Source organism: Staurois parvus, unplaced genomic scaffold (genome assembly GCF_062004578.1).
Source record: "Staurois parvus isolate SC_StPar_1 unplaced genomic scaffold, SC_StPar_1.0 ptg000217l, whole genome shotgun sequence".
Lineage (NCBI taxonomy): Eukaryota > Metazoa > Chordata > Amphibia > Anura > Ranidae > Staurois > Staurois parvus.
Window position 1 is genome coordinate 7,172,969 of NW_028318013.1, and position 23,436 is coordinate 7,196,404.

At 40.3% G+C, this 23,436-nt stretch overlaps 1 protein-coding gene across 1 annotated transcript in view; it reads right to left on the reverse strand.

Moving 5' to 3' along the window:
• The window catches only part of LOC149460924 (BOS complex subunit NOMO3-like), a 131,551-nt gene that overhangs the window by 76,346 nt on the left and 31,769 nt on the right, over positions 1-23,436 (reverse strand). The window contains exons 7-12 of the mRNA XM_089679076.1: positions 21,443-21,595; positions 19,328-19,465; positions 9,958-10,047; positions 9,652-9,757; positions 8,719-8,869; positions 6,976-7,153 (exon numbers count right to left, since the gene is read on the reverse strand). Of these exons, the coding sequence (XP_089535202.1) occupies positions 6,976-7,153; positions 8,719-8,869; positions 9,652-9,757; positions 9,958-10,047; positions 19,328-19,465; positions 21,443-21,595 (816 nt within the window). The remainder of the gene's footprint in view (positions 1-6,975; positions 7,154-8,718; positions 8,870-9,651; positions 9,758-9,957; positions 10,048-19,327; positions 19,466-21,442; positions 21,596-23,436) is intronic.

Sequence of the window (23,436 nt, forward strand, 5' to 3'; positions counted from 1 at the left end):
CAGCTCTCCTCCTCCTTTTTTCTGAACTCATTTCAGCACTTTGAATGACTGTAGAGAGGAGAAGCCTACTGATAGATAGGTACAACTTAAAGCAGAGTTCCACCTGAAAAAAATAAATAAATAAAAGTCAGCAGCTACAAAAACTGTAGCTGCTGACTTTTAATATACACATACCTGTCCCTCAGTCCCGCAGTGTCCTCGCCACCGCTGGTTTCACCAGGGGACAAAGGCTTAAAGCAGAACTTCCCCTTTTGGGTGGGAGGATTTGTTGCATCTCTGTGTATCACCTGTGGCCAGTCACTTCACTGGGTATAGGTAGGGGTTTACAATAACTTTAATGTAAAACACTGAAGTAGCAGCAAACAATCTGGATTTGGTTGTATGATCTGTTGCCCAGGCTTACAGCCAAACTGCTCTATTAAAAGCATTTCATAAAACACTGGCTCTGACTTTAACACAGACTCTGTGAAAATGTCTTCAAATGTATGTCACCTTTTTGATTATTATTGTAGGGATTCCAGAACCTGTTCTCTGGGAATGTCTAGTTGAAGAAGAAAGAGTAATCATCTAAGGGGTCCTTAAGGATTCCCATATCTGACAAGAGTAGACCCCCATCTTTGGACACCTGGAGCATGCACCTAAGGGTTTTGACCTCACAGATGTCACAGAATAGTGAGAAGGGACAGGTGCAGAGGGCAGACAAAATTCTCCAAATAGTGTGTGAAGCTGGTTGAAAACATCTCTTCTAACAAGGAATCTAAGTGATTAATAAACAGCCAAGAAGATGAATCCTTTAAAAGTTTAAAATTATCTAAATTATAGTGTTATAGCTTACTGGTCCTTAGATGTGGCTACCTTAAATTTTGTTTTTCACACTTTTTCCCCCCCTATATTTTAACCTGATAATCCCGCCATTAAGTCACTTTATGTCTTGGGGCAACAACCTTAATAAACAGTGTTGTCACTCACCCTAGGACATGCAGCATATTAGGACTACATAACACTTCCCTCTTTTCTCCAGAAGTGTTTTGTAATCTAGAGAAAGCTGGAAACAATTTCAACTGATAACGACCCAGAGGTAGAGAGTACAGAATGATTGAACAGCTATGTTATTTTCCCTTGTCAGATATAATAAAACTCATTCAGCAAACCAAAAGGAAAATAGGGAAATTTGTTGTTTTCATTTACACCAGGAACTTGACGGTTTAATGTTGCAGGATCACAGAAGTCTATTTAGTGACTGGAGCTTTAACTTGAAGACGTACTGTAAGCACAAAGGACTAAGGGAAACATGAAATGTTTATCAATGCTGCCTTGTTATTGCTAACAACAGACTAAGAGTAAAAAGGAATCAACATGTCATTGCGCAAAGCCCAAACACATAGTAGGTATATTACTAATAACCTCAACGCCTAAGCACCCACACCACTAGTTAAAACAGTAAGGAGTACAATGGTAAAAGAACACAAACCACTAAGTAGTTGTTGGTGCCTTCCCTCACAAATTGTTGTGGGCCTTTTGAATTATGTCTCAAAAATATGACTTTATCAAGACATAATATTATATGACAAGCAGCTCAATATAGCCGGATGTTAAGGGGTTAATTTGTCTTGGTTGGAAAGTCGAATGACCATCTGGCTGGAGAGGTGTAGACGGTGGGTGAAGGGATTTTTTTTTCCTCCCAGAGACAATATACTATTTTGAAGTTCTACAGGTGGTCAAACACCATTATCCAGACTTCAACAGCAGGTAAACATATACAAGGTCTGGACATGACAATAGAGGAACCAAACTGATTGTCTGAGAGCTTACTCAAACCTTGCAGAGTGTGATAAACCAACAGACCTCTGAAACTATCACAATATACTATTGTCCACCAAGGGTGAAAGTATTAAGAGTTGTTTACCGTGACTCCAATACAAGAGCCAGGCAAACAGAGAGTTTTTCCCTACACAGAGAAAATGTTGGTTCTAAAACAAAGAAGTTAAATTCAGGACATTTAAGTCTAAAAATTGACTGTATATAACTACAAAGATATACTACAAAAACATATTATAAATGAGATGTTATAAAGGATAGGTTTTACACACCACCAAATATTCAGCAATGGGAACTATATATCACTAACTTGAGTATTGAGATGATGGAAAGTAAGATGTATTATAAACTAGCATTAGTTACATGTCTTATCAGGAAACAAACAGGATGGTATTTCAAGAAGGAATAACTGAATATACACCTATATTCCATGGTCCCTATTTAGAATATTATAGGTATGATCACTTATATCTGGAAAAAGACGTATATTTGATCCCTGAAATTACCTTAAGATTCCACCCGAGGTATGAGTCATCTCAAATACTCAAACTGTTCTATGATACATGACCGCCACCTGGCGGGCAGGTGAGAAATAGCTTATGTACACACATTTCTCAACTAGCCAATCAAGAAGCCTGGTGGGAAGGTATCTTAGAACAATGGATTAGTTGGTATAAAAGCCCTTGTACCTTTAAGAAGAAAAAACTCATCAAAAGAAAAACTCATCAAAAGAAAAGACCTCATCAAAAGAAGACCCTGACATCTGAAGAGATCTCTGCTGAATAACTACTCTTCCATACTTTCAAACTTCCTAAAACTTTACTAAATTTCTAAACCTCTATCCTTATAACTTCCTACATTCTCCCACACTATTGAACTCTATCTCAATTTCCCCTGTGGTCATCAGTCTAAAGGCGTTCCACTGCCAGCTAAATCCACGGGAGAGTTGCCTAGTCTGAATGCCGGGTGCGGTGAGATTGTTTATTTGATTTTGTATTACCTATTTTCTCCGTTGTGTGGAATCATAGAATTACCTTAGTGTATCACAACAATATTGGGTAGTTCGAGATATATGTAGAGAGATCCTGTTTTTACTGTTAAAAATTGTTTGGTGCCATATTATAATTTTTTTTTCATATTTCATAATTTATTGAATATTAATAATCAGAGTATAATATATCAAGGGATAGCTTCTTGCAATCCTATGGCCACGGCTTGTGAGAATATAACCTTTGAGATACTCGAAATTATTAATTATTAATAAATTTAATTAATAAGCAGATCATTAAAAAAATTTGTGATATTGATTTAATTAGTTAGAAACCTTATTATTGTGTATTACATTGGTAGGGTATATTTTTGATTGTGTGTACCAATATTCATTTATCACCAGTCTTTTGCGTTTTGTGTTAATATATATATAATTTTTGTACATAAATAAATTTTTATATTTATCTATTATAAGGCAAATTTTGTGTGTATGGTACGAAATCATATTGGCTAAAAGAATGCAAGGTATAATAATAAGTGGTGATCGAATTATCAAGGTGTCCAAATTATTGGTTTACTAAATATTTGCCGTATTTGAACGGCTGGAGGCACTGTAATATTTCATCTAAGGGAAAGGGACACGCCCTTTATAAGTAAAATATATCCTTACATAAACCACCACAAAATGCTGTGACTCTACATTCGCATCCATGTTGACCCAACATTGGGAAAGTGCACTGGCTGGCATTCTCAAATTCATAGGCTGCACTTAAAGTAGGAATCACCTCCTCCATCTTTTGGTGCCATGTGAGCCTAGGAGTGGCGACTGAAAAGTGTGACTGGAGCAAGGGCGTTGACACACCTGTCTCCCAACAAATACCTAACCAAGGGACTGAGCACAAACGTGGAGGTTACAGAATTGTCCAACAGAGCAAGGAGCTCTCAAAGCAAAAAAATCTAAGACAGACCAAGGGCATATGAAGCTGTAAACGATTGCCCACATTAGCGAGGACATTGGTTACAACCACCAACTTAACCAAAGGACAGTTATCAGGACATACAGCCCTGGCCAAAGATTTTGAGAATGACACAAATATTAATTTTCACAAAGTCTGCTGCTTCAGTGTTTTTAGATCTTTTTGTCAGATGGTATACTGAAGTATATTTACAAGCATTTCATAAGTGTCAAAGTCTTTTTATTGCCAACTACATTTAGTTTATGCAAAAAGTCGATATTTGCAGTGTTGACCCTTCTTCGAGTCCTCTGCAATTCGTCCTGGCATGCAGTCAATCAACTTCTGGTCCACATCCTGACTGATGGCAGCTCATTCTTGCATAATCATTGCATGGAGTTTGTCAGAATTTGTGAGTTTTTTTTCTGTTCACCAGCCTCTTGAGGATTGACCAAATTCTCATTGGTCTAGGGAGTTTCCTGGGTATGGATCCAAAATTTTGATGTTTTGTTCCCCAAGCCACTTAGTTATCACTTTTGCCTGATAACAAGGTGCTCCATTATGCTGGAAAAGGCATTGTTCGTCAAACTGTTCTTGGATGGTTGGAAGAAGTTGCTCTCGGAGGATGTCTTTGTACCATTCTTTATTCATGGATGTGATCTTAAGACAAAATTGTGAGTGAGCCCACTCCCTTGGCTGAGAAGCAACCATACACAGGGATGGTCTCAGGATGCTTTACTGTTGGCATGACACAGGACTGATTGTAGCGCTCACCTTTTCTTCGCCGGACAAGGTTTTTTCTGGATCCCCAAACAATCAGAAAGGGAATTAGTCAGAGAAAACGTCTTTACCCCAGTCCTCAGCAGTCCAATCCCTGTACCTTTGCAGAATATCAGTGTGCCCCTGATGTTTTTCATGGAGAGAAGTGGCTTCTTTGCGGCCTTTGACACCAGGCCATCCTCCAAAAGTCTTTGCCTCACTGTGCGTGTAGATGCACTCACACCTGCTTGCTGCCATTCCTGAGCAAGTTCTGCACTGGTGGTGCCTGATCCCATAGCTGAATCATCTTTAGGAGATGGACAGGGTGCTTGCTGGATTTTCTTGGGCGCCCTGAAGTCTTCACAACAATTGAACCTTTCTCCTTGAAGTTCTTGATGATCTGCTAAATGGTTGGTTTAAGTGCAATCTTAGTAGCAGCAACATCCTTGCCTTGAATCCCTTTTTGTGCAAAGCAATGATGACTGCATGTGCTTCCTTGCAGGTAACCATGATTAACAAAGGAAGAACAATAATTTCAAGCACCACCCTCCTTTTAAAAACTTCCAGTCTGTTATGCAGGCCACACATGGGTCGAATTCAAATTTTCTTTAGAAAATCGGAAATTTCGTATGTTTTGTAAATCAATGGTGCCACCATTGATTTCTAAATTTGACCAACCAAGCCTTCAATTTCACATGTTGCTACAGAAAAGAATTTTCGTGGCCAAGAATTTTCTTTTCCAGACACAGTTCGTTTTGTTTTCATTTACATTTCTCACACGATTCTCCCATCGCTGATCAGAAATTCGTTAGTTTTAAAAAAAATTTCCAACATACCCGATCACTCAAATTTGATGGTCACACGAAAATCTGCCATTTTTGTGGCCCACTAATGGTGCAAAATTCGAACAAAAATTCTTAGAAAAGATTTTCAAAAGGCAATTCTTTTGGAATTCAACCTATGTATGGTCGGCTTTTTTCTAACTCGGTCAGCATGACAGAGCGATCTCCAGCCTTGTCCTCGTCAACACTGACATCTGTGTTACCGAGAGAATCACTGACATGATGTCAGCTGGTCCTTTTGTGGCAGGGCTGAAATGCAGTGTAAATGTTTTTTTGGGGATTAAGTTCATTTTCATTGCAAAGAGGGATTTTTTTTTTTAGCAGAAACTATTTATACTCCAGAATGTTGTGCAGAGTGATCAGATGAATTACAATTAATTGCAAACAAATAACATTTCTTCATAAATTTAGGATAAAATGTACTCTGCTACATTTCTTTGGGAAAAAGAACTCAAATTAGCATATAATATTTAATCTTTGTGAAAGTTTTAGAGTCTACAAACTATGGTATAAGTATTTGAAAATTGATCAAACCTGATGCCCATCTCAATTTATGAGGTCCTAAAATGCCAGGACAGTATAAAGACCGCCCCAACTGACCCCTTTTTGGAAAGCAGAAAGTCCAAGGTATTTAGTAAGAGGCATGGCAAGTTTTTTGAAGTTGAAATTTTTGTTGTAACAATTGTTTTGGAAAATTTAAATTTGTTTTTTTTCCACTTTTTTTTTTTTTTTACATAGTGTCACCAGTGCAGTACAGCATCATCATATGAATGGTGTGGCAGTGATAAGGCATACTGACTGGTGACAGTATGTAAAAAGGAAAAAAAATCAACCATATTAACCATAGTGACACTGTACTACTCTGGGGAGGAGGTGATCAGAGATTTTTTTATTTATGATCACTGTAAAAGCAATCATTTGAATTGCCAGGAATGGCTTTCATTCATGACTCATTATTTAAGATTGTAATGCTATGACTGGCCCACAGCTCCACACATGAAACAGGGTGCTGTGATTCGCTCAGGTACCATGTGGGCCAATGACAGCATCACAACAGTAAGCAAGCGGTCATGAATGAAAGCCATTCATGACCATTTTGTTTACATGTTATCAAGAGATCGCTTTGATTGGTCATTCCGATCACAAGATACTCCTACTGAGCACTATAATCCACAGTGTCTAATGTACACAGGATCATGCCACTGTGCGCCCCAGGGAACCTACCAGTTCCCATGAGTACCTGTAAAGTACAGGTACATTGCAGTGCCTGGGGAAGTTAACCACCAGCAGTAAATGTACTCCTGGCATTCAGCAAGCAGATAAAGCTGATCTCTAGTGTTTAGTGAAGTTTAAAAATAGTTTGTTTGGATCAAGCTGGTCCAAACAAACTGCTTCATTAAGAGATGCAGCTGCTCTCAATGCTGTATGAAGTGTATGTAGCCTCAGCTGCACACTATAAGCATGCTAGGGATGGATACAGGATGCCTGATTACAGCACAAGAGTTATTTTATAAAGTTAATTTTCATCAATCAGTAAAAAAACACAACTGACTGCATGTTCTGAATATTTATTTTATCTTTACCTTATATACACATCTGAATATTTCTATTACCTGTATATTATAAGATCCTTTTCTTGCCTGAAAGCAGAACCGTCCTTGAGTGTCTGACTCTGTAGTAAGAACTGAAGTTCTTTCGTTGTCTTGAGGAGTCATAGTAACTTTATATTTACTCATCGATTTCATACCTTCTGGAAAGTGTGTAATAGAGATATCTCCACACACACTAAATCTGTAAACATAAAAGTTTTTTGTCATTCTTTGGATCAGGCATGCATAAAAGGTTCTGTTTATGGAGGTTAACTTTTGGCAGAACACAATGCTTGTGCCTTTTTTCAACCTATGTTACTTAATATTGTTTTTTGCCCTCACACAAGGTAAACGAGAAAGCTGAATGGTAAATAATAAATCCCGTCCTCAAAATTTCCACTTGCCCGCTCGCATCAGGCAAGTGGAAATAAGGTGGGGTTGAGCAGTGGTGGGACTAGGGGCGTGTGGGAAGGGTGGCGGTGGGGGCAGTGACGAGCAGCAATCTCCTGTATGGCTTTCAATGAAGCAGCTGAAAGCTGCGAGAGGGAGAGGAGGAGAAGCGGTATGGCTTCATTGAAAGCCATACAGGAGATTCCTGCTTGTCACTGTCCCCACCACCGTACCGATCATCCCGGTTTTCTGCACCCCCCTCCGATGTGTGCTCCTCAGTGCCCAGCCCCTCCCCCTATCCGCCACACCAATAGGAGAAGAGGGGCGTGAGGCTGGATCTGCTCTTCCTCCCCCTGTGCCCGCCCACACTCCAGTTCCTGCAGCTTCAGAGGATGTGTGAGCGGGAAAATGACCACAGAGCAGCCGACAGCTCAGATGCATCTGGCTGAGTCATGCGAGTCCGACCTCTCTTCTTTCCACCCACCGCTCCCTACCTTTCACCACTCCCTTTTTTTTTTCTTTGCCCTTCCTTCGTTCCTTTCTTCCACCTACCCCTCCCTTCCACCACTCCTTCCATTTCCTTTCTTCCTTCCTTGATTTTGCATAAAACAGTTCAGTTCTATTTCATGAGATAATTTACGAGTGCGTGTTTAGGGGCAGAATTAAGGGCAGGGCAGGGTAGGGGTTGGGGGCAACTTGTGGCAAGTAACTCTTAAGTCCTGGCCAGTACCTCAGGACTTGAAATTTCGAGCCCTACTGTACATATTTATCTGAAAATCATCCTTGATTTGGGATGACCTGGGTCCAAGACAGAAGGACTGTACAGCTACATCATAAATCGTAACACTTAGTGTTTGTTCATATACATATTTGGTGTGCAGTTTTCTGTAGGTAATAGGTTCTTAAAGTGGAGTTCCAGCCATTTTTGTGTAAAAGTCAGTAGCTACAAAAACTGTAGTGGCTGACTTAATAAACACATACTTACCTGTCCCGGAATCCAGCAATGTTTTCACCCACGCGGTCCCTTCTCCCTTTCATTCCTCCACAGCGCCAGCATCTCAACTGTGGGCACCAGGCTGTGACAGCTTCACAGCCTGGTGCGAGTTGCGCTGCGATTTCTATTTGGTCCGGCAGTCTCCTGGGACCTGTGAAAGTTCCCAGGAGACTGCGGGAGGGAGGTGAGGGCCGAACTTCCGGCTCACTTCGCCACGGCGAACTGAGCCGGAAGTGGGAACAGGTACCTGTCAAAATCAGGTACCCGATCCCTCCCCCCCCCCCCCCCAAAGGGTGCCAAATATGGCAGTGGAGGAGGGGAGGAAGCAAATAAGTGGAGCTTCCACTTTTGAGTGCAACTCCATTTTAAGCATGTCATCTTACCTAGATGCTATAATATCTGCCAACTGCGGAGTGTTTGGAGCAATCTTCACAGTGAGCGTGTCAAAGAAGACATGTTCTTTCTTTGCGTCAATACTATATGTTCCTGCAGTCATGTTTTCCAAACGGAAGGATCCGTCAGCATTGGTTGTAACTGTTAAAAATAAAAAATGTTAATTGTTTTTAACTACTAATCAATGTACAGTATGTCATAACTAACCAGGCTTGAATAAAAAAAGAATCAGCATTTACTAGAGATCTACAATATTATCAGTAAAAATGATATACAGGTAAGGCCAGCCAGGATTCTCGGTGATTACACTACTTTACAAATTTTTGTTTTCTATTTGTAAATCAGCTGTACCAGGAATTAGCAGTGATATGCTCTCCTTAAAAAGTAAATTCTGCTGCAAGATACTTTAAAAGTGGTTGTAAACCCTTGCCTATACCCAGTAAAGTGACTGGCCTCAGATGATACACAGTTGAAACAAATCCTCCTACATAAGCTGAACCCGTTTATCTGCAGTATATTCTTCTCTACATCCATTCAAAGTGCAGAATTTATGTCAGAGTTTATAAAAAATAAAAAAAAAGGGTGCAGAGAGCTGAAATCACACACACTGCACAGTGAGAAGAGCTCCGAGAGCTGATTGGAGGGAACAGACACTCCCCACCCCACAAGAACAGAGCGCTGTTGTCAATTTACTTCATGTCTGAGTTTTACAACTACTTAAAAGTTTGGCGACAGTGTTTAGCATAACCCAGTGAATGATAGATGGCTAAATTTTAGGTCCTAGGTGCCCCACATATCTAGAAAGGGCCACTCAAAATTTTATTTAAAAAAACAAAAGGCAAAAATTTGAACACAAATAAGCATATGGGATAACTCACTCACTTTTTTTCATGCAGAAAATCCTGAGGATTTTCCAGGCCTACCTTTCATCTGGTTGTTCAGTGTGACAACTGCATCTGCCACTCCTTCACCTTCTGGTCCATTTAAAACTCGACCAGTAACAGAGAAACCCATTACATGAAAGACAGGCTGGAATGGTAAAGGAAAAAACATTATCCTAATCAACCAGTGGATAAACATAATTGTATTTAAATTAAACAATGTTTAATAAGCAATGCAGGACAATCAAAAAATGTTTGCAGCTTACTGATTCAGTTGGTCTTTAAAATGATCTGCTCTTCACTAAAATGTACTAAAATTATTAAATTTCCTAACTGTTATTACTTTACCTCTAATCTGAGGCTGTCGTGTTCCACAGTGAAATCCAGTCTGGATGGAGCAACATCAAATGTAATTCTCTCCCCTCTGTAAAATGGGATCTGCAGAATATAGGAATGTTTCATTTCATAACATACACCAAATAAATTTTGCTTGCCTAGGTCACTGAACATGAATGTCAAAATGTAATTAAAAAAAAATCCTCTTTTCAAACTAATAAAAGTCACTGTCAACATATTTACATTTCTGTACTGTCACGCATTCCCTATGCAATCTGCCCCTAAATGCAATTCGTTCTTTAAAGTGGAACTTTAGTCAGAAAATTAAGTCCTGATAGATTACTTCAGTCAGTCCCCTTTTGCAGGTATAGCTATGTTAAACATTTAAAATAGGTGCCTATAAAGTGCTCGGCACAGCCTCAGTTGCTCTTATTCTCAGCACTTTACTGATGAATCGCTAGGTGCCAATCTGCTGACAGCCTAATGATTTACTGCAGCAGAGAGGGGAGGAAGCAGAAGGAATAACACAGACAGTGCCAATGAAGGAAAGATTAGGAAGGGAGAAAAGAAAAGCAGGAGAGGTGACAGGGCAAATTCTGGTGCCAAGGAGGGACAAGAGTTAAACATACAAGGATAGTGTCTTGTCTTATTTCCCAGATATTCTCTCCTTTCCCCTTGCTATCAGCATCAGCAGCTGTGAATCTGAGCACTGTCAGCTACTGCAGCCTTCCCCTCTAAGTAAGCTAAGACATACAAAAAAGTTTGGAGATGCACACATTTTAATTACGGAGAGTGAACGTTTTTGAGCTAAAGCTGGCCATACAAGCATCAAAATGTGGCCAGTTCACCATTGACCAGCCGAATTTCAATCTATGTATGGGCACCCTGTTTGTACAAAAGCCAATCAATAAATTTGTGCACATAGCTATAGCCAGAAGCACTTATCGATCACGGAAAAACCCAACAAGCTGGTTGTGACCAGCTTGTCGGGTTTTTCCCTGATCGATAAGTGCTGCTGGCTATAGCTAGCAACACTAATTATTGTATTCTGCAAGCAAGGAAGGCTTCCTGCGCTCCTCACCGGCAGTACACAATAGTTTTGCAGGAGGGATACCCCCATCAACATGGATTGTATTGATCGGAGAATCAAGCAATTTTCTTTCCATTTCACCGATGGTGAAAGGAATGAAAATTGCATAATCTATGGCCTGCTTAAGGCAGTCCATAGAGTCATAGATGGGGAAATCACTCCCACTGTGATATTGTATTCTGACAGCAGGGAGCCTTCCCTGCCATCAGAATACAATGATCAGTCCTGAAGGCTCTAGTTGACAGCACTGATCGATCAGGAAAAACTTGACAGGCTCGACAGGCAGCAAATCGATTTCTGTACATTCAGGGTGCCCATACATGGATCAAAATTTGGCCGGTCCCTGCTGAACCACCCGAATATCAATCCATGTATGGCCAGCTTAAAAAGAGGGGGAATGTTCTCAGTAAGTAATTGACTGAACCGGGCTTCAACAAAATGGCAGCCTTCAGCAAAAAGACGTAGGAGCAATGCTGAAAGCAATGTACCACACATGCTTATTTTGGTACCATAATTATTAAAGTGGAATATATGTTCCTTGCTAAAGAGCATCATATTTTATCAAGCGGTTTAGCATAAAAGTTCCATTTCCATAATCATGTCCCACAGTCTTTTTTTAATTTAAATATTTATTCATTTTCCATATAAAATACATGTTCCATCATTGCTCTCATATAACATACAAAACCCTCAATTATATCCCTTTCTGTCACTATTGCCAAACCCCCCCCCCCCCACCTATCTAAATCCCCACCCACCCTCCATCCTACCCCCCAAAAACCACCCACTCTGCATTTCTCCACTATATCTCTCCCTAAGCAAGGGGCACTTTCACATATCCCACTCTACTGCTTAATGTATTTCACCTTGGGCACAAAATCTTCCCATTTTCCCCACCTCATATAATATAACCCCATCTTGTCTTCTTGCATATAATACAGTTTCTCCGTCCTACATATCTGATTCACTCTTTCCACCCAGTCCTCACTCGGCACCTCTGAACTATACCAAAACCTAGGTATCAGACCCTTTGCTGCATTTAAATAATACCATATACCCGAATCCTTACATTTGTTCACTGATAGTTCTGTACTATGTAATAGACACATCTCTGGATACAATCCCATCTTTATCTCAGTAATTATCCCAATTAAGTGAACTATTGTCTTCCAAAAACCTTGAATTTTTGGGCATTCCCACCATATATGATATAACGTGCCTATCTTTCCACACCCCCGCCAACACTTTGGTGAATTCTCTCCACTCATCTTGTGTTCAATATTCGGTGTAATGTGCCATCTAATTAAACATTTATAATTTACCTCCACCTCTCTCATGCATTACTCTATATATCTTCCTCTGTTTGTCCTCATCTATCTCCATCCCCAAATCCCTTTCCCAATTTGCTATGTACATTGGCTTTGTGTGTGTGTCTAATTCAGTGAGAATCTTATAGATTTTTGCCGTGCCCGGTTTCCCATCTCCACGTGATTCCAACAACCTCTCAAACAAATTCCAATCCTTTCTCAATCTCAAAGATTTCGAAAGACTCCCGACAAAGTGTTTTAATTTGTGATATCTCCACTCATCTATCTTAATGAAAAGTTCCCTTTTGTCCTTTTTCAAGTCCTTAAGTGTTCTCAATTCCTGCCCTTCCATAATATCTCTCAATTGAATGTCCTCCTTTTTAAACCATTATCCTGTATTCTCCTCCCTTCCTGGAGGGAAATACTCCGTGTTCCTCAGTGACATTAATTGTGAATTAAAATCCCACTTCATAAGCTTGTGCAGTCTATCCCAAACTCGTAAAACATTTAATGTATAAACACTTTTGGTATCTTTTAATCCTCTATATTGTGCTGGTACCCATATGGTTTTACTCAAATTAACTCCGCTTAGTTCATTTTCAATTTTGACCCAAATTTTCCCCTCTGGATTGTGTGTCCAGTCGTAAATTCTTGCTAGAACTACTGCTCTATAATACCTCTTGAAATCTGGCACTCCCAATCCACACTTCTCTTTATTTCTACTCAGCAAATCATAAGATATTCTAGATTTTTTATTCTTCCATATATATCTTAACACCTTTTTAATTACTTTAAAAAAAAACCTCCGGAAGTTTAATTGGAATCTGAAATTTATATAGGATTTTAGGTACAATTACCATTTTTATCAGATTTATGCAACCTATCCAAGACGGGTTACCACCTCCCAATTTCTTTAGTTCCTCCTTAATCTCATTTAAGAATGAGATACTTTAATTTATACAAGTTTGTATATGAAGCAGTGAGTTTCACCCCTAAATATTTTATCTCTCTATCTTTCCATATAAAAGGGAATTCTTTTTGTATCTTTTCTTTTTCACTATTTGGAAGATTTACATTTAAAATCTCAGTTTTTGTTGGGTTGATTTTCAAAATTTGATAGCTCCCCATAATCCTTTAAGCTCTTCATTAAATTTGGGAGTGTTATCCTAGGGTTTCCCATATAGAACAACAAATCGTCCGCAAAGGCAGCCACTTTATGTTCAATTCCTCCTATCTGTATTCCCTTTATGTCCATATTTTTCCTAATTGTTGACAGTAAGGGTTCCAAAGACAATACATACAATGGGGATAGTGGGCATACCTGTCTCGTTCCATTTGACATCCCAATAGGTTCCGACCTCTCTCCGTTAACCAAAATAACTGCGGAGGGCTCTCTATACAACTTTCTTATCCACTCTTTCATTCCATCTCCCCACCCAGCGCGTTCATATATTTCTTCAATTTAGGTACTAACAATTCACTGTATTTTTTATAATACCTCACAGTATAACCATCTGGGCCTGGGCTTTTCCCCGTCGTGGTACTTTTTAATGCTATTTTATTTCCTCCTGCGTAATTTCTAAATCAAGGGAATTCAGTTGATCTTCACTTAATTTCGATAGTCCTGCGGTTTTTTAGATATACCCTTCTTTTTTCTATGCTCGCATTTCCACTTTTATTTACGGAGTCCTGGGAGGTAGTATTATACAGCTTGCTATAATATTCCTTAAAGACCTTAGCGATCTCTTTAGTAAAATAAACAGTTTTTCCCTTGGGGTTTCTTATTTTTTCTATATAATTCCTGTTTTTCTTTTTCCTTAAGGCTCTCATTAAATATTTTCCTGGTCTGTCTCCCCATCTATACCTCTCGCTTGCCACTTTATTAAAGACTCTTCTCCTCTCCTCTTCCATCAGTATCTCTAGTTCTTCTTTCTTTTTTGTTACCTTCTGTCTTATCTCTTTTGTTATTCTATTTTTATGTATCTGCTGTAGGTCAAATATTTCCTTTAACAGCCCAGTAAGTTTCTCTCTTCTTTCCCTTTTCTTTTTTGCCCCGGACGCAATCAATATACCTCTTATGTAGGCCTTGTGGGACTCCCATACTGTAGCTACCGACACTTCCCGTTTCATTCTCCTGAAAGAATCTTTCAATCTCTTGCCTAATCTTCTGATCAATCTCCTGATCCAGAAGAAGAGCCTCATTCAACTTCCATCCTGTACCACCTGTCAACCGCCTCCCACACCCTAATTTCAATGTAACAGGGGCATGGTCTGAGAGAGATATTGCTCCTATTTCTACTTTAGCCACCATCTCAATAAGTTGATCAACCAATATATAGTCCAATCTCGAGTACATCTCGTGTGCATTAGAGAAGAAGGTATAGTCTCTCTCTTTTCCATGTATTATTCAACAAATATCCACCAGTTGACACTCATGCATCACCTTCTTCAAAATTCTCAGAGATCTACCTCCCTCTCGCTGCGCATAAGAGGTTGTATCCATTTGTGGATCCATACAAAAATTTAAGTCCCCTGCCACTATCAAGCGCCCCTTTTTGAAGGCCATCAATTTTCTCAAAACACCTTTCAAATATATCTCCGGTCTCTTATTTGGGCAATAAATATTTGCAATTGTGCATTCAATTTCCTGTAATCTACCCTTCAAAAACAAAAAATCTCCCCTCAGGATCTATTTCTCTCTCCTCTAGCACAAACCTTATGTTTTTTGCAAGCCCTATTGCTATTCCCTTTGCTCTCTTAATTGGGGATTCTGTGTAATACCATATTGGATAATTTCTAGAGTTCAACTTAATAGTTGACTCAATCTCAAAATGTGTCTCCTGCAGAAAAACCACAGAAGCTACTCTATGTTGCAACTCCTTGAATAGCTTAAATCTTTTCCCAGGACAATTCAACCCATTTACATTATATGTTATAAACCTTCCATACCTCTTGTATCTTTTTTTTTCCCCTCAATCTCCTCTTTTCCACCCTCAATTCCTTTGTGCTTCCCTTCCTTGTACAGAGTGTTAACTTTAAATACCCCCTCCCTATTCCCTCCCATGTTACTCCTTTCCCTTCCCACTCCCCCCCCCTCACCCCTTTGCTACCCAACCCATTTTTAGGCCTCTAACTTGCCTATTAATCGTTTGTGGGTCTATTCCCACCATTGATTTAAACCTTAGGGCTAAACTCTGCCCAAGAATGGCACTCCCTCCTTCTAACCTCCCCAATTACCCTCCCTCTGTTTATTTCTATTATCTTTAATTTTCACGGTGCGTAAAAAAAGAAAGAAAAAAACGGATCCCCAAGGAAATGTCATAGGGAGGAAGAAGTAGAGAGGGGAGAGAGAGAATAAAAAAAAAAATAAAAATAAAAAACCAAAAAAGAACCAAAACACCCCTCTCCTCCTTACTTCCCCGTTCTAACAATCTGACAATCCTCCTTTCCCCTGACACCTATTTCTCCCTCTTCTTCCCACCCAATAATTACTGTTCTATGTAATTCCAGTCAATCACAGAAGTCTCTCAAATCCTCGTGAAATCTCAAATAAGCTGTAACACCATTCTTTCATCCGATTAAACACGCTGGGTTGCCCCATCTATAGAGTACATTCCGTTCTCTCATCTGCTCTAGCAGGGGTTTCAAAGATCTCCTTCTCCACAAAGTCTCAGGCGATAAGTCCGCAAAAAATCTGAATGTTTATTTCTCCATACTTAATGATTGTTTTTCCTTTGATCCTTCTCCAAATCTCTTCCTTATCCCCATACTTGTGCAATTGAGCAATTGTATCTCTTGGTTTTTCCTTCTCATTTCCTTGATGAAACTTTCCTGTTTTATAGACTCCATCCAATTTGACTAACTCGGTTTCAGGTCTGTCCATAATGGAGTTAAAAATTTTACAAACTGTTTCTCGCAGTTCTCCTTTAAAGATTTCTGGGATTCCTCGTATCCTAAGGTTGCTTCTCCTATCCCTGTTTTCTTGTACTTCCATCAATTTTTTCTGAGTGTTCCCAATTGTAGTAGTCTTTTTTTCTAAATCTGAGATGTTTTGGGTATGGTTTTTAACTTTTCCCTCCGTTTCTTCCATTCTCAGTAACAAATGCCCCAAATCCTATCGTATGGTTGTCATTTCTTGCTTTAAGGCTTTTTCCAGGTTTTTAAACATTTCTGCCATTTCTCTTTCATTCGGTACTTGTAAATCATTTTCCAAGTCCTTCCTCTCTATATTTTCTGACATTTGTTGGCTACTACTGTTCAGGCCCAACGATAATCTAGGGCTATTTTCCAGGCTAGTTTCCATTTCCCCTTTTTCACTTCCACCTTAGGACCTTTCTGGAGTCGCATTGCCCTGGGACGTATATTTTTTAATCGTACCCGTCTGGGACCCTTTAAGCCCGCTTCCTTTAGCGCTTTTATTCTTCATATCTTCTGTGTAGCTTATTCTCTTTAACCAACCCAGAGGGAGACTTTAGGATATAGATCAGGGTGCCAGTATTGGTGTGTTCTTTATCAGTTAACACTTCTTTTCCTCTTCTCTTCTAGAGCCACTAAAACCTCTTATCTTCTTCCACACTCTTAAATCCCCCTGGGAATCCCCCTGCTCTCTTTTACAGGCTTTTTAAATTCACATCCCACAGTCCAAGACACTATACATTTAAGGTTTACTGTTAACCTGGGCCGTCTTCACTCACCCTTCATTAGATTCTCCTGTGAGCTGGCCCCAGTCTACAGCTGTCCGCTTCTCTCTCCCGGTATGTGTCCCAGGGGGATTCCTTCACGGTCTCTTGTGGTCCTCTGCAGATAGATGTCCGACCGCTGCCTCTGCTGAACGACGGGTTACGGATTAGACCGGCATCTCCCTCTCCTCTCTGGACGCCGGAGAGCTTCTCCCCTTCCCAGTGCTCCTTAGCGGCTGACCACATGGTCTCGGCGCGTCGCTCCGTCACCCCAGCAACCCCACTGCTGTTTATCAGATCGTCGGGGGATCGTCTTCTGGAGCTCGGTGCCCGCTTCCACTCCTGCCCCTCTCAAAGCGCCGGCATCTCCCGCCCAAGGACCTCCTAACACAGGTAGGGCTCCACACACCGTGCCATGAGGGTTCTCGGGGTGGCTACTATGGAGGTTGCCGGAGAGCACTCACAACGTGCTCTCCTGCGCTGCCATGTTCAGGCTCCGCCCCTCCGGAAAGACATGCTGGAAGATGCGGCCAGCATGTCCCACAGTCTGATCATCAGATGCTTTGAAGATGTCCCGCAACCTGCTGGCACTGGAATGGAGCAAGACAGGTAATATTCCTTCCAGTAAACTCTCAATGGTTCCAAGGGAAGGAAAATGGTGAGAACAGTGAACAGGCGGTATTACTGTAGGTAAAAGGGGAGAAAGCTTTTCCAATCCCAATAAAAGATTATTTAGGTATAATAAAAAAAATAACCTGCCCATCCTTTGCCCTGGTTGAACACAGAAGGATTTCATTCTACAGCATAATCACCATATGTAGAGAAGTTTGGGCCCGTTCGCACCAGCTTTACAAAGTGAATAGTAGTGTGAAAATTCCCTAAAAGCTTCAGTAAATCTCTAATCCTGGGAGTTCCACATTAAACGGAGCTAAAAGATGGCTACTGTGCACCTAGAGAGCACCTGCTAAAGTGAATATCCAGATCTGGAGATCCAGTATAACATCAGGCTATGCATCAACTGCTGGGATGAAGCTCAAGGATCTGGGGTGCGGTATGAAATTGTAAGCCTCCAATTATGAACGATCATGCAGGATAGTGAAAAGTACAACTATGGTCTCTAATGTCATCATTTACCAGCTCAGCATTTTGCAGTAGAAATCAATGTAATAATGTAAATCTTGCTCACCTTGTTGGTTTTTGCACTACAAGACTTCCCATGTACCATCAGAGCATCAGCCAGCTAAGACGGAAGGAGGATGGGGTTATCCAGTGCTTTCCTGTGCTCCCAGGAAGTGCTGGAAGGGACTTAAAACTGCACCGCCACACATTCCTACCATTTTTCCACTAAAGTAAGCAGTTATTTGTGGTAGGTTACCTGGCAGCCCTGGGGTGGGCAGTATCAGCAGTATTAGATGGGTCTGTGTGGCACTGAATACAAAGTGATTCATGTGCATACCTCTGGAGGCCGAAACATATGACTGCATTGTATCACACTGCAGTCCAAGGTGGCACGACAAACGCAAAATGTGGCAACAGGGATTCAAGGAGGCAGCAGCATTATCACTGCTACAGAGGAAGTAAAAAAAACACACACAGTCTTGTGACATAACATGAAAATGTTAAATCTAGGACTATGTAATACTTATTAAATAAGCAAAAAGACCTATAACAACCATTATCTGGAGCTGTTGTGTAAGATTTTTTTTTTGGTGCACCTATAATTCTACTTGAAGTTCATCCAGAGTTTGAAAGAAATGTCCTACATCCTAAGGACATCAAGCCAAATTTGGCAAACTCTGCAGGTACTGCTGGTAGTCATTAACCCTTTGACCCTGCTAGCAATAGGGGACCACACATTGAACTTTTGTTAGAAGAGGATAGGGCACGCCCAGGAGAACTGGATGCCAAAGAGAAGTTCTATTCCCCAGCTAATCCTTTAACTGTGGCATATGAAAATTGGTCTGGGAGCCCAAACTGACACTACAGAGAACCAGCCAGTGAAAGGTCAACCATCTTCTTTCTGGAACCAAAATGAAGATGTTCTACCTTCTAGGACACCAAGCTAAAACTAAACTCTGCCTTCCTGTGCAAAGGGATAAAACACACACTCCAGGTATATGCTGACCACCCCAATAAAACATTTTCAGAAAAACGGAGACAGGATTACTGTAATAACGAATATCCCTTGTTAACAAGTGAAAACACGAAAGCTTGCCATGGTAAGCTCCAGCTAAGGAGAGAATAAAAGGGACACCTGAGCTAATATGCGGATGGTTCATCAAACAGGAAAAATTACGTATACTTACCACACTGTAATCCCCACTTGGTAGTGACAGGAATGTAAAGGATCCATCATCCTTAGATGTGACATGACACAGATAAGATACCAGCATATCTTTGCCCTGAAAGCTCTCAATTGGTACCAGATTGCAGCCCAAAATATCCTAAAATATCAAAAATTATGTTAGCAAAACCAGCAATTGTATATATTTATTTAAAAAAAAAAAAAAAAGTGTAGCTAAACTAATTACAGCACCTTGAAAAAGTATTCATAACCCTTGACATTTTCCACATTTTGTCATGTAACAACCAAAGACGTAAATGTATTTTATTGGAATTTTCTTTGATAGACCAACACAAAGTGGTACATAATTGTGAAGTGGAAGGAAAATGATAAATGGTTTTCAACCTCTTTTACAAATAAATATCTGAAAAGTGTGGCGTGCATTTGTATTCAGTCCCCTTTACTCTGATACGCCTGACTAAGATCTAGTGGAACCAATTGCCTTCAGAAGTCAACTAATTACTATTGTACAGCTGTTCTGTGAAACCCTCAGGTTTGTAAGAGAACATTAGTGAACAAAACACCATCGTGAAGGCCAAGGAACATACCAGACAGGTCAGGGATAAAATTGTGGAGAAGTGTAAAGCAGGGTTAGGTTATAAAAAGAATATCCCAAACTTTGAACATCTCATTGAGCACTGTTCAATCCATCATCCGAAAATGGAAAGAGTATGGCACAACCGCAAATCCTACCAAGACATGGCTGTCCACCTAAACTGACAGGCTGGGCAAGGAGAGCATTAATCAGAGAACCAGCCAAGAGGCCCATGATAACTCTGGAGGAGCTGCAGAGATCCACAGCTCAGGTGGGAGAATCTGTCCACAGGGCAACGATTAGTTGTGCCCTCCACAAATCTGGCCTTTATGGAAGAGTGGCAAGAAGAAAGACATTGTTGAAAGAAAGTCATAAGAGGTCCCCTTTCCAGTTTGAGAGAAGTCATGTGGGTGACACAGCAAACATGTGGAAGATGGTGCTGTCAGATGAGACCAAAATTGAACTTTTTGGCCTAAATACAAAACGTTATGTGTGATGGAAAACTAACACTGCACATCACCCTGAACACACCATCCCCACCGTGAAACATGGTGATGGCAGCATCATGTTGTGGTGATGCTTTTCTTCAGCAGGGACAGAGAAACTGGTCAGAGTTGATGGGAAAATGGATGGAGCCAAATACAGGGCAATCGTAGAAGGCAATCTTAGAAGAAAAACCTGTTCAAGTCTACAAAAGATTTGAGACTGGGACAGAGGTTCACCTTCCAGCTGGACAACAACCTTAAACATACAGCCAGAGCTACAATGGAATGGTTTAGATCAAAGCATATTCATGTGTTAGAATGGCCCAGTCAAAGTCCAGACCTAAATCCAATTGAGAATCTGTGGCAAGACTTGAAAATTGCTGTTCACAGACGCTCTCCATCCAATCTGACAGAGTTTGAGCTATTTTGCAAAAAAGAAAGGGCAAAAATTTTACTCTAGATGTGCGAAATTCGGGTTGAAATTTTGAAAACCATTTATCATTTTCCTTCCACTTCACAATTATGTGCCATTTTGTGTTGGTTTGTCACATAAAATTCCAATAAAATACATTTACGTTTTTGGTTGTAACATGACAAAATGTGGAAAATTTCAAGGGGTATGAATACCTTTTCAAGGTACTGTAGCTATTCGCAAATAGCATTAGATATGAAGAAGCTGCTTGGATAAACTGCAAAACATTTTTGAATTTACAGAACAAGTCCAGATGACCATCTGCTACTAGCTATAACTGTTTACCTAATTTATTATCTGACTCTTCCATGCTGACAAGAAAAAGAATGCTAGATATTTCATTTTCAAAAGAAATAGAAAAAGTTATCTGTATGTAAAAAAAAAGAGCCAAGTTTAACTTAAAGAACCCCAGGAAGGTGTAATCTACAGGGTTCTTAGACTTAAGAGAAATGTGCACTTGCCTCCATGCTGTCCATTGCTGCATAACCAGCTGAGAAAATCCAGTTGTCAGTGGTATTCTTACCACCAGCAGCATGAGTAGACCTAATTATGTTCTAAGCATAGACATTTACTTTGCCGCCATACCTCTTTTTTGATGGTTGACGAAAACAGTAGAAACATGACCCCTTTCATTGGCTCCCCATCACTACGAACTGAACCAGAAACATCGTAACCAGCAACAATAAGAGGACTAGTAGCATGAGCATTGGAATTTGTCACCTGAACCATTGTGGTTGCCTGAAACAGAGAGCAATAAAGAAAAAAAAAAAACATTTGAATCTGAAAAGACAAAACTGATATATTTTAGGAGAATGTTTAGATACCACATGACTGCTGTATTTTTTAAGATGTATGACCATAGCTGTATATCTGTGTGATACATGGCTATGAACATTTGGAGGCCCTATAAACAGCACAATTTTTTCATGGTTATTATACAGGTGAAATGCGAAAAATTAGAATATCGTGCAAAAGTTCATTTATTTCAGTAATGCAACTTAAAAGGTGAAACTAATATATGAGATAGACTCATTACATGCAAAGCAAGATAGTTCAAGCCGTGATTTGTCATAATTGTGATGATTATGGCTTACAGCTCATGAAAATCCCAAATCCACAATCTCAGAAAATTAGAATATTGTGAAAAGGTGCAATATTTTAGGCTCAAATTGTCCCACTCTAATCAACTAATTAAGCCATAACACCTGCAAAGGGTTCCTGAGCCTTTAAATGGTCTCTCAGTCTGGTTCAGTAGGAATCACAATCATGAGACTGCTGACCTGACAGTTGTGCAGAAAACCATCATTGACACCCTCCATAAGGAGAGAAGGCCTCAAAAGGTAATTGCAAAAGAAGTTGGATGTTCCCAAAATGCTGTATCAAAGCACATTAATAGAAATTCTTCCATAGTGTGGAAGAATAAGGTGCACAAGCAGCAGGGATGACCGCAGCCTGGAGAGCTTTGTCATATAAATTATTATATGTTCGATGCCATGAATGCTTGTTTGTACCCTGCCCCCTTTCTGGTAACATAGTTAATTTATTTTTATTTGCCCAGACAGATACTGTATTTTTTCTACATACTTACCTGTAAAATCCATTTCTTGGAGTACATCACGGGACACAGAGCAGGCTATTCATGACCATGTGGGTTATATGCCACCTATTGGTGAATGGACACTGGCTGGCCAAACAGAGAGGAAGTCCTCCCCTATATAACCCCTCCTACATGGGAAGTACATCAGTTTTTGTAGCAAGCAATGCAATTCCAGAAAGAGGTGGAGGGACCTCTGTGTGTTGTGATGTACTCCAAGAAATGGATTTTACAGGTAAGTATGTAGAAAAAAAATCCTGTTTTTTTTATCGCACACAATGGGACACAAAGTAGGCTATTAATGACTATGTGGAATGTCCCAAAGCAATAAAGAAGTTTGAGGGGAGGGTGACACCATGATAGCCACAGTCAATCCCTCAGGACCTACCCAGCTGTCCCAAAAAACACTGTGGCCAAAAGCAGAATCCTCTGCGTCTCTGACATCCACCTAGTAGAACCTTATGAATGTGTGAAACATGTAGAGTGCTTGCAAACCCGAGCCACTGACGCCGGATTACCCAAGATGCCCCCACACTTCTGATAAGAGTGTGCCTTCACCCGAAAGGGTGGGACATTACCTTTCAAACCATAGGCTTGAATGATCAATTGGCGTATCCATTGTGAAATAGTCACCTTGGATGCCACCTGCCCCTTGCTAGGCCCCTCTGGCAGCAAGAACAGAGCATCTGACCTCCTGACCTGTGCCCTACCGTCAAGAAGGACCTTACAGCGTGTACCACATCAAAGGAATGCAGAGATCTTTTCTCTTGCTGACTGGAGCCTAAGAAAGAATGAAGGCAGAATGATGTCTTGATTGAGATGAAAACTAGAAACCACTTTTGGTAAAAAGGTTGGTTGAGGTCACAACACCACCTTATCATGATGCAAAACCAGAAATGGTTCTCTGCAAGAAAGACATCCTTCTTGCAGAAGTGACTGCCACTAGAAATAAAACCTAATGAGTCAACAGGACCAGTGGAATCTC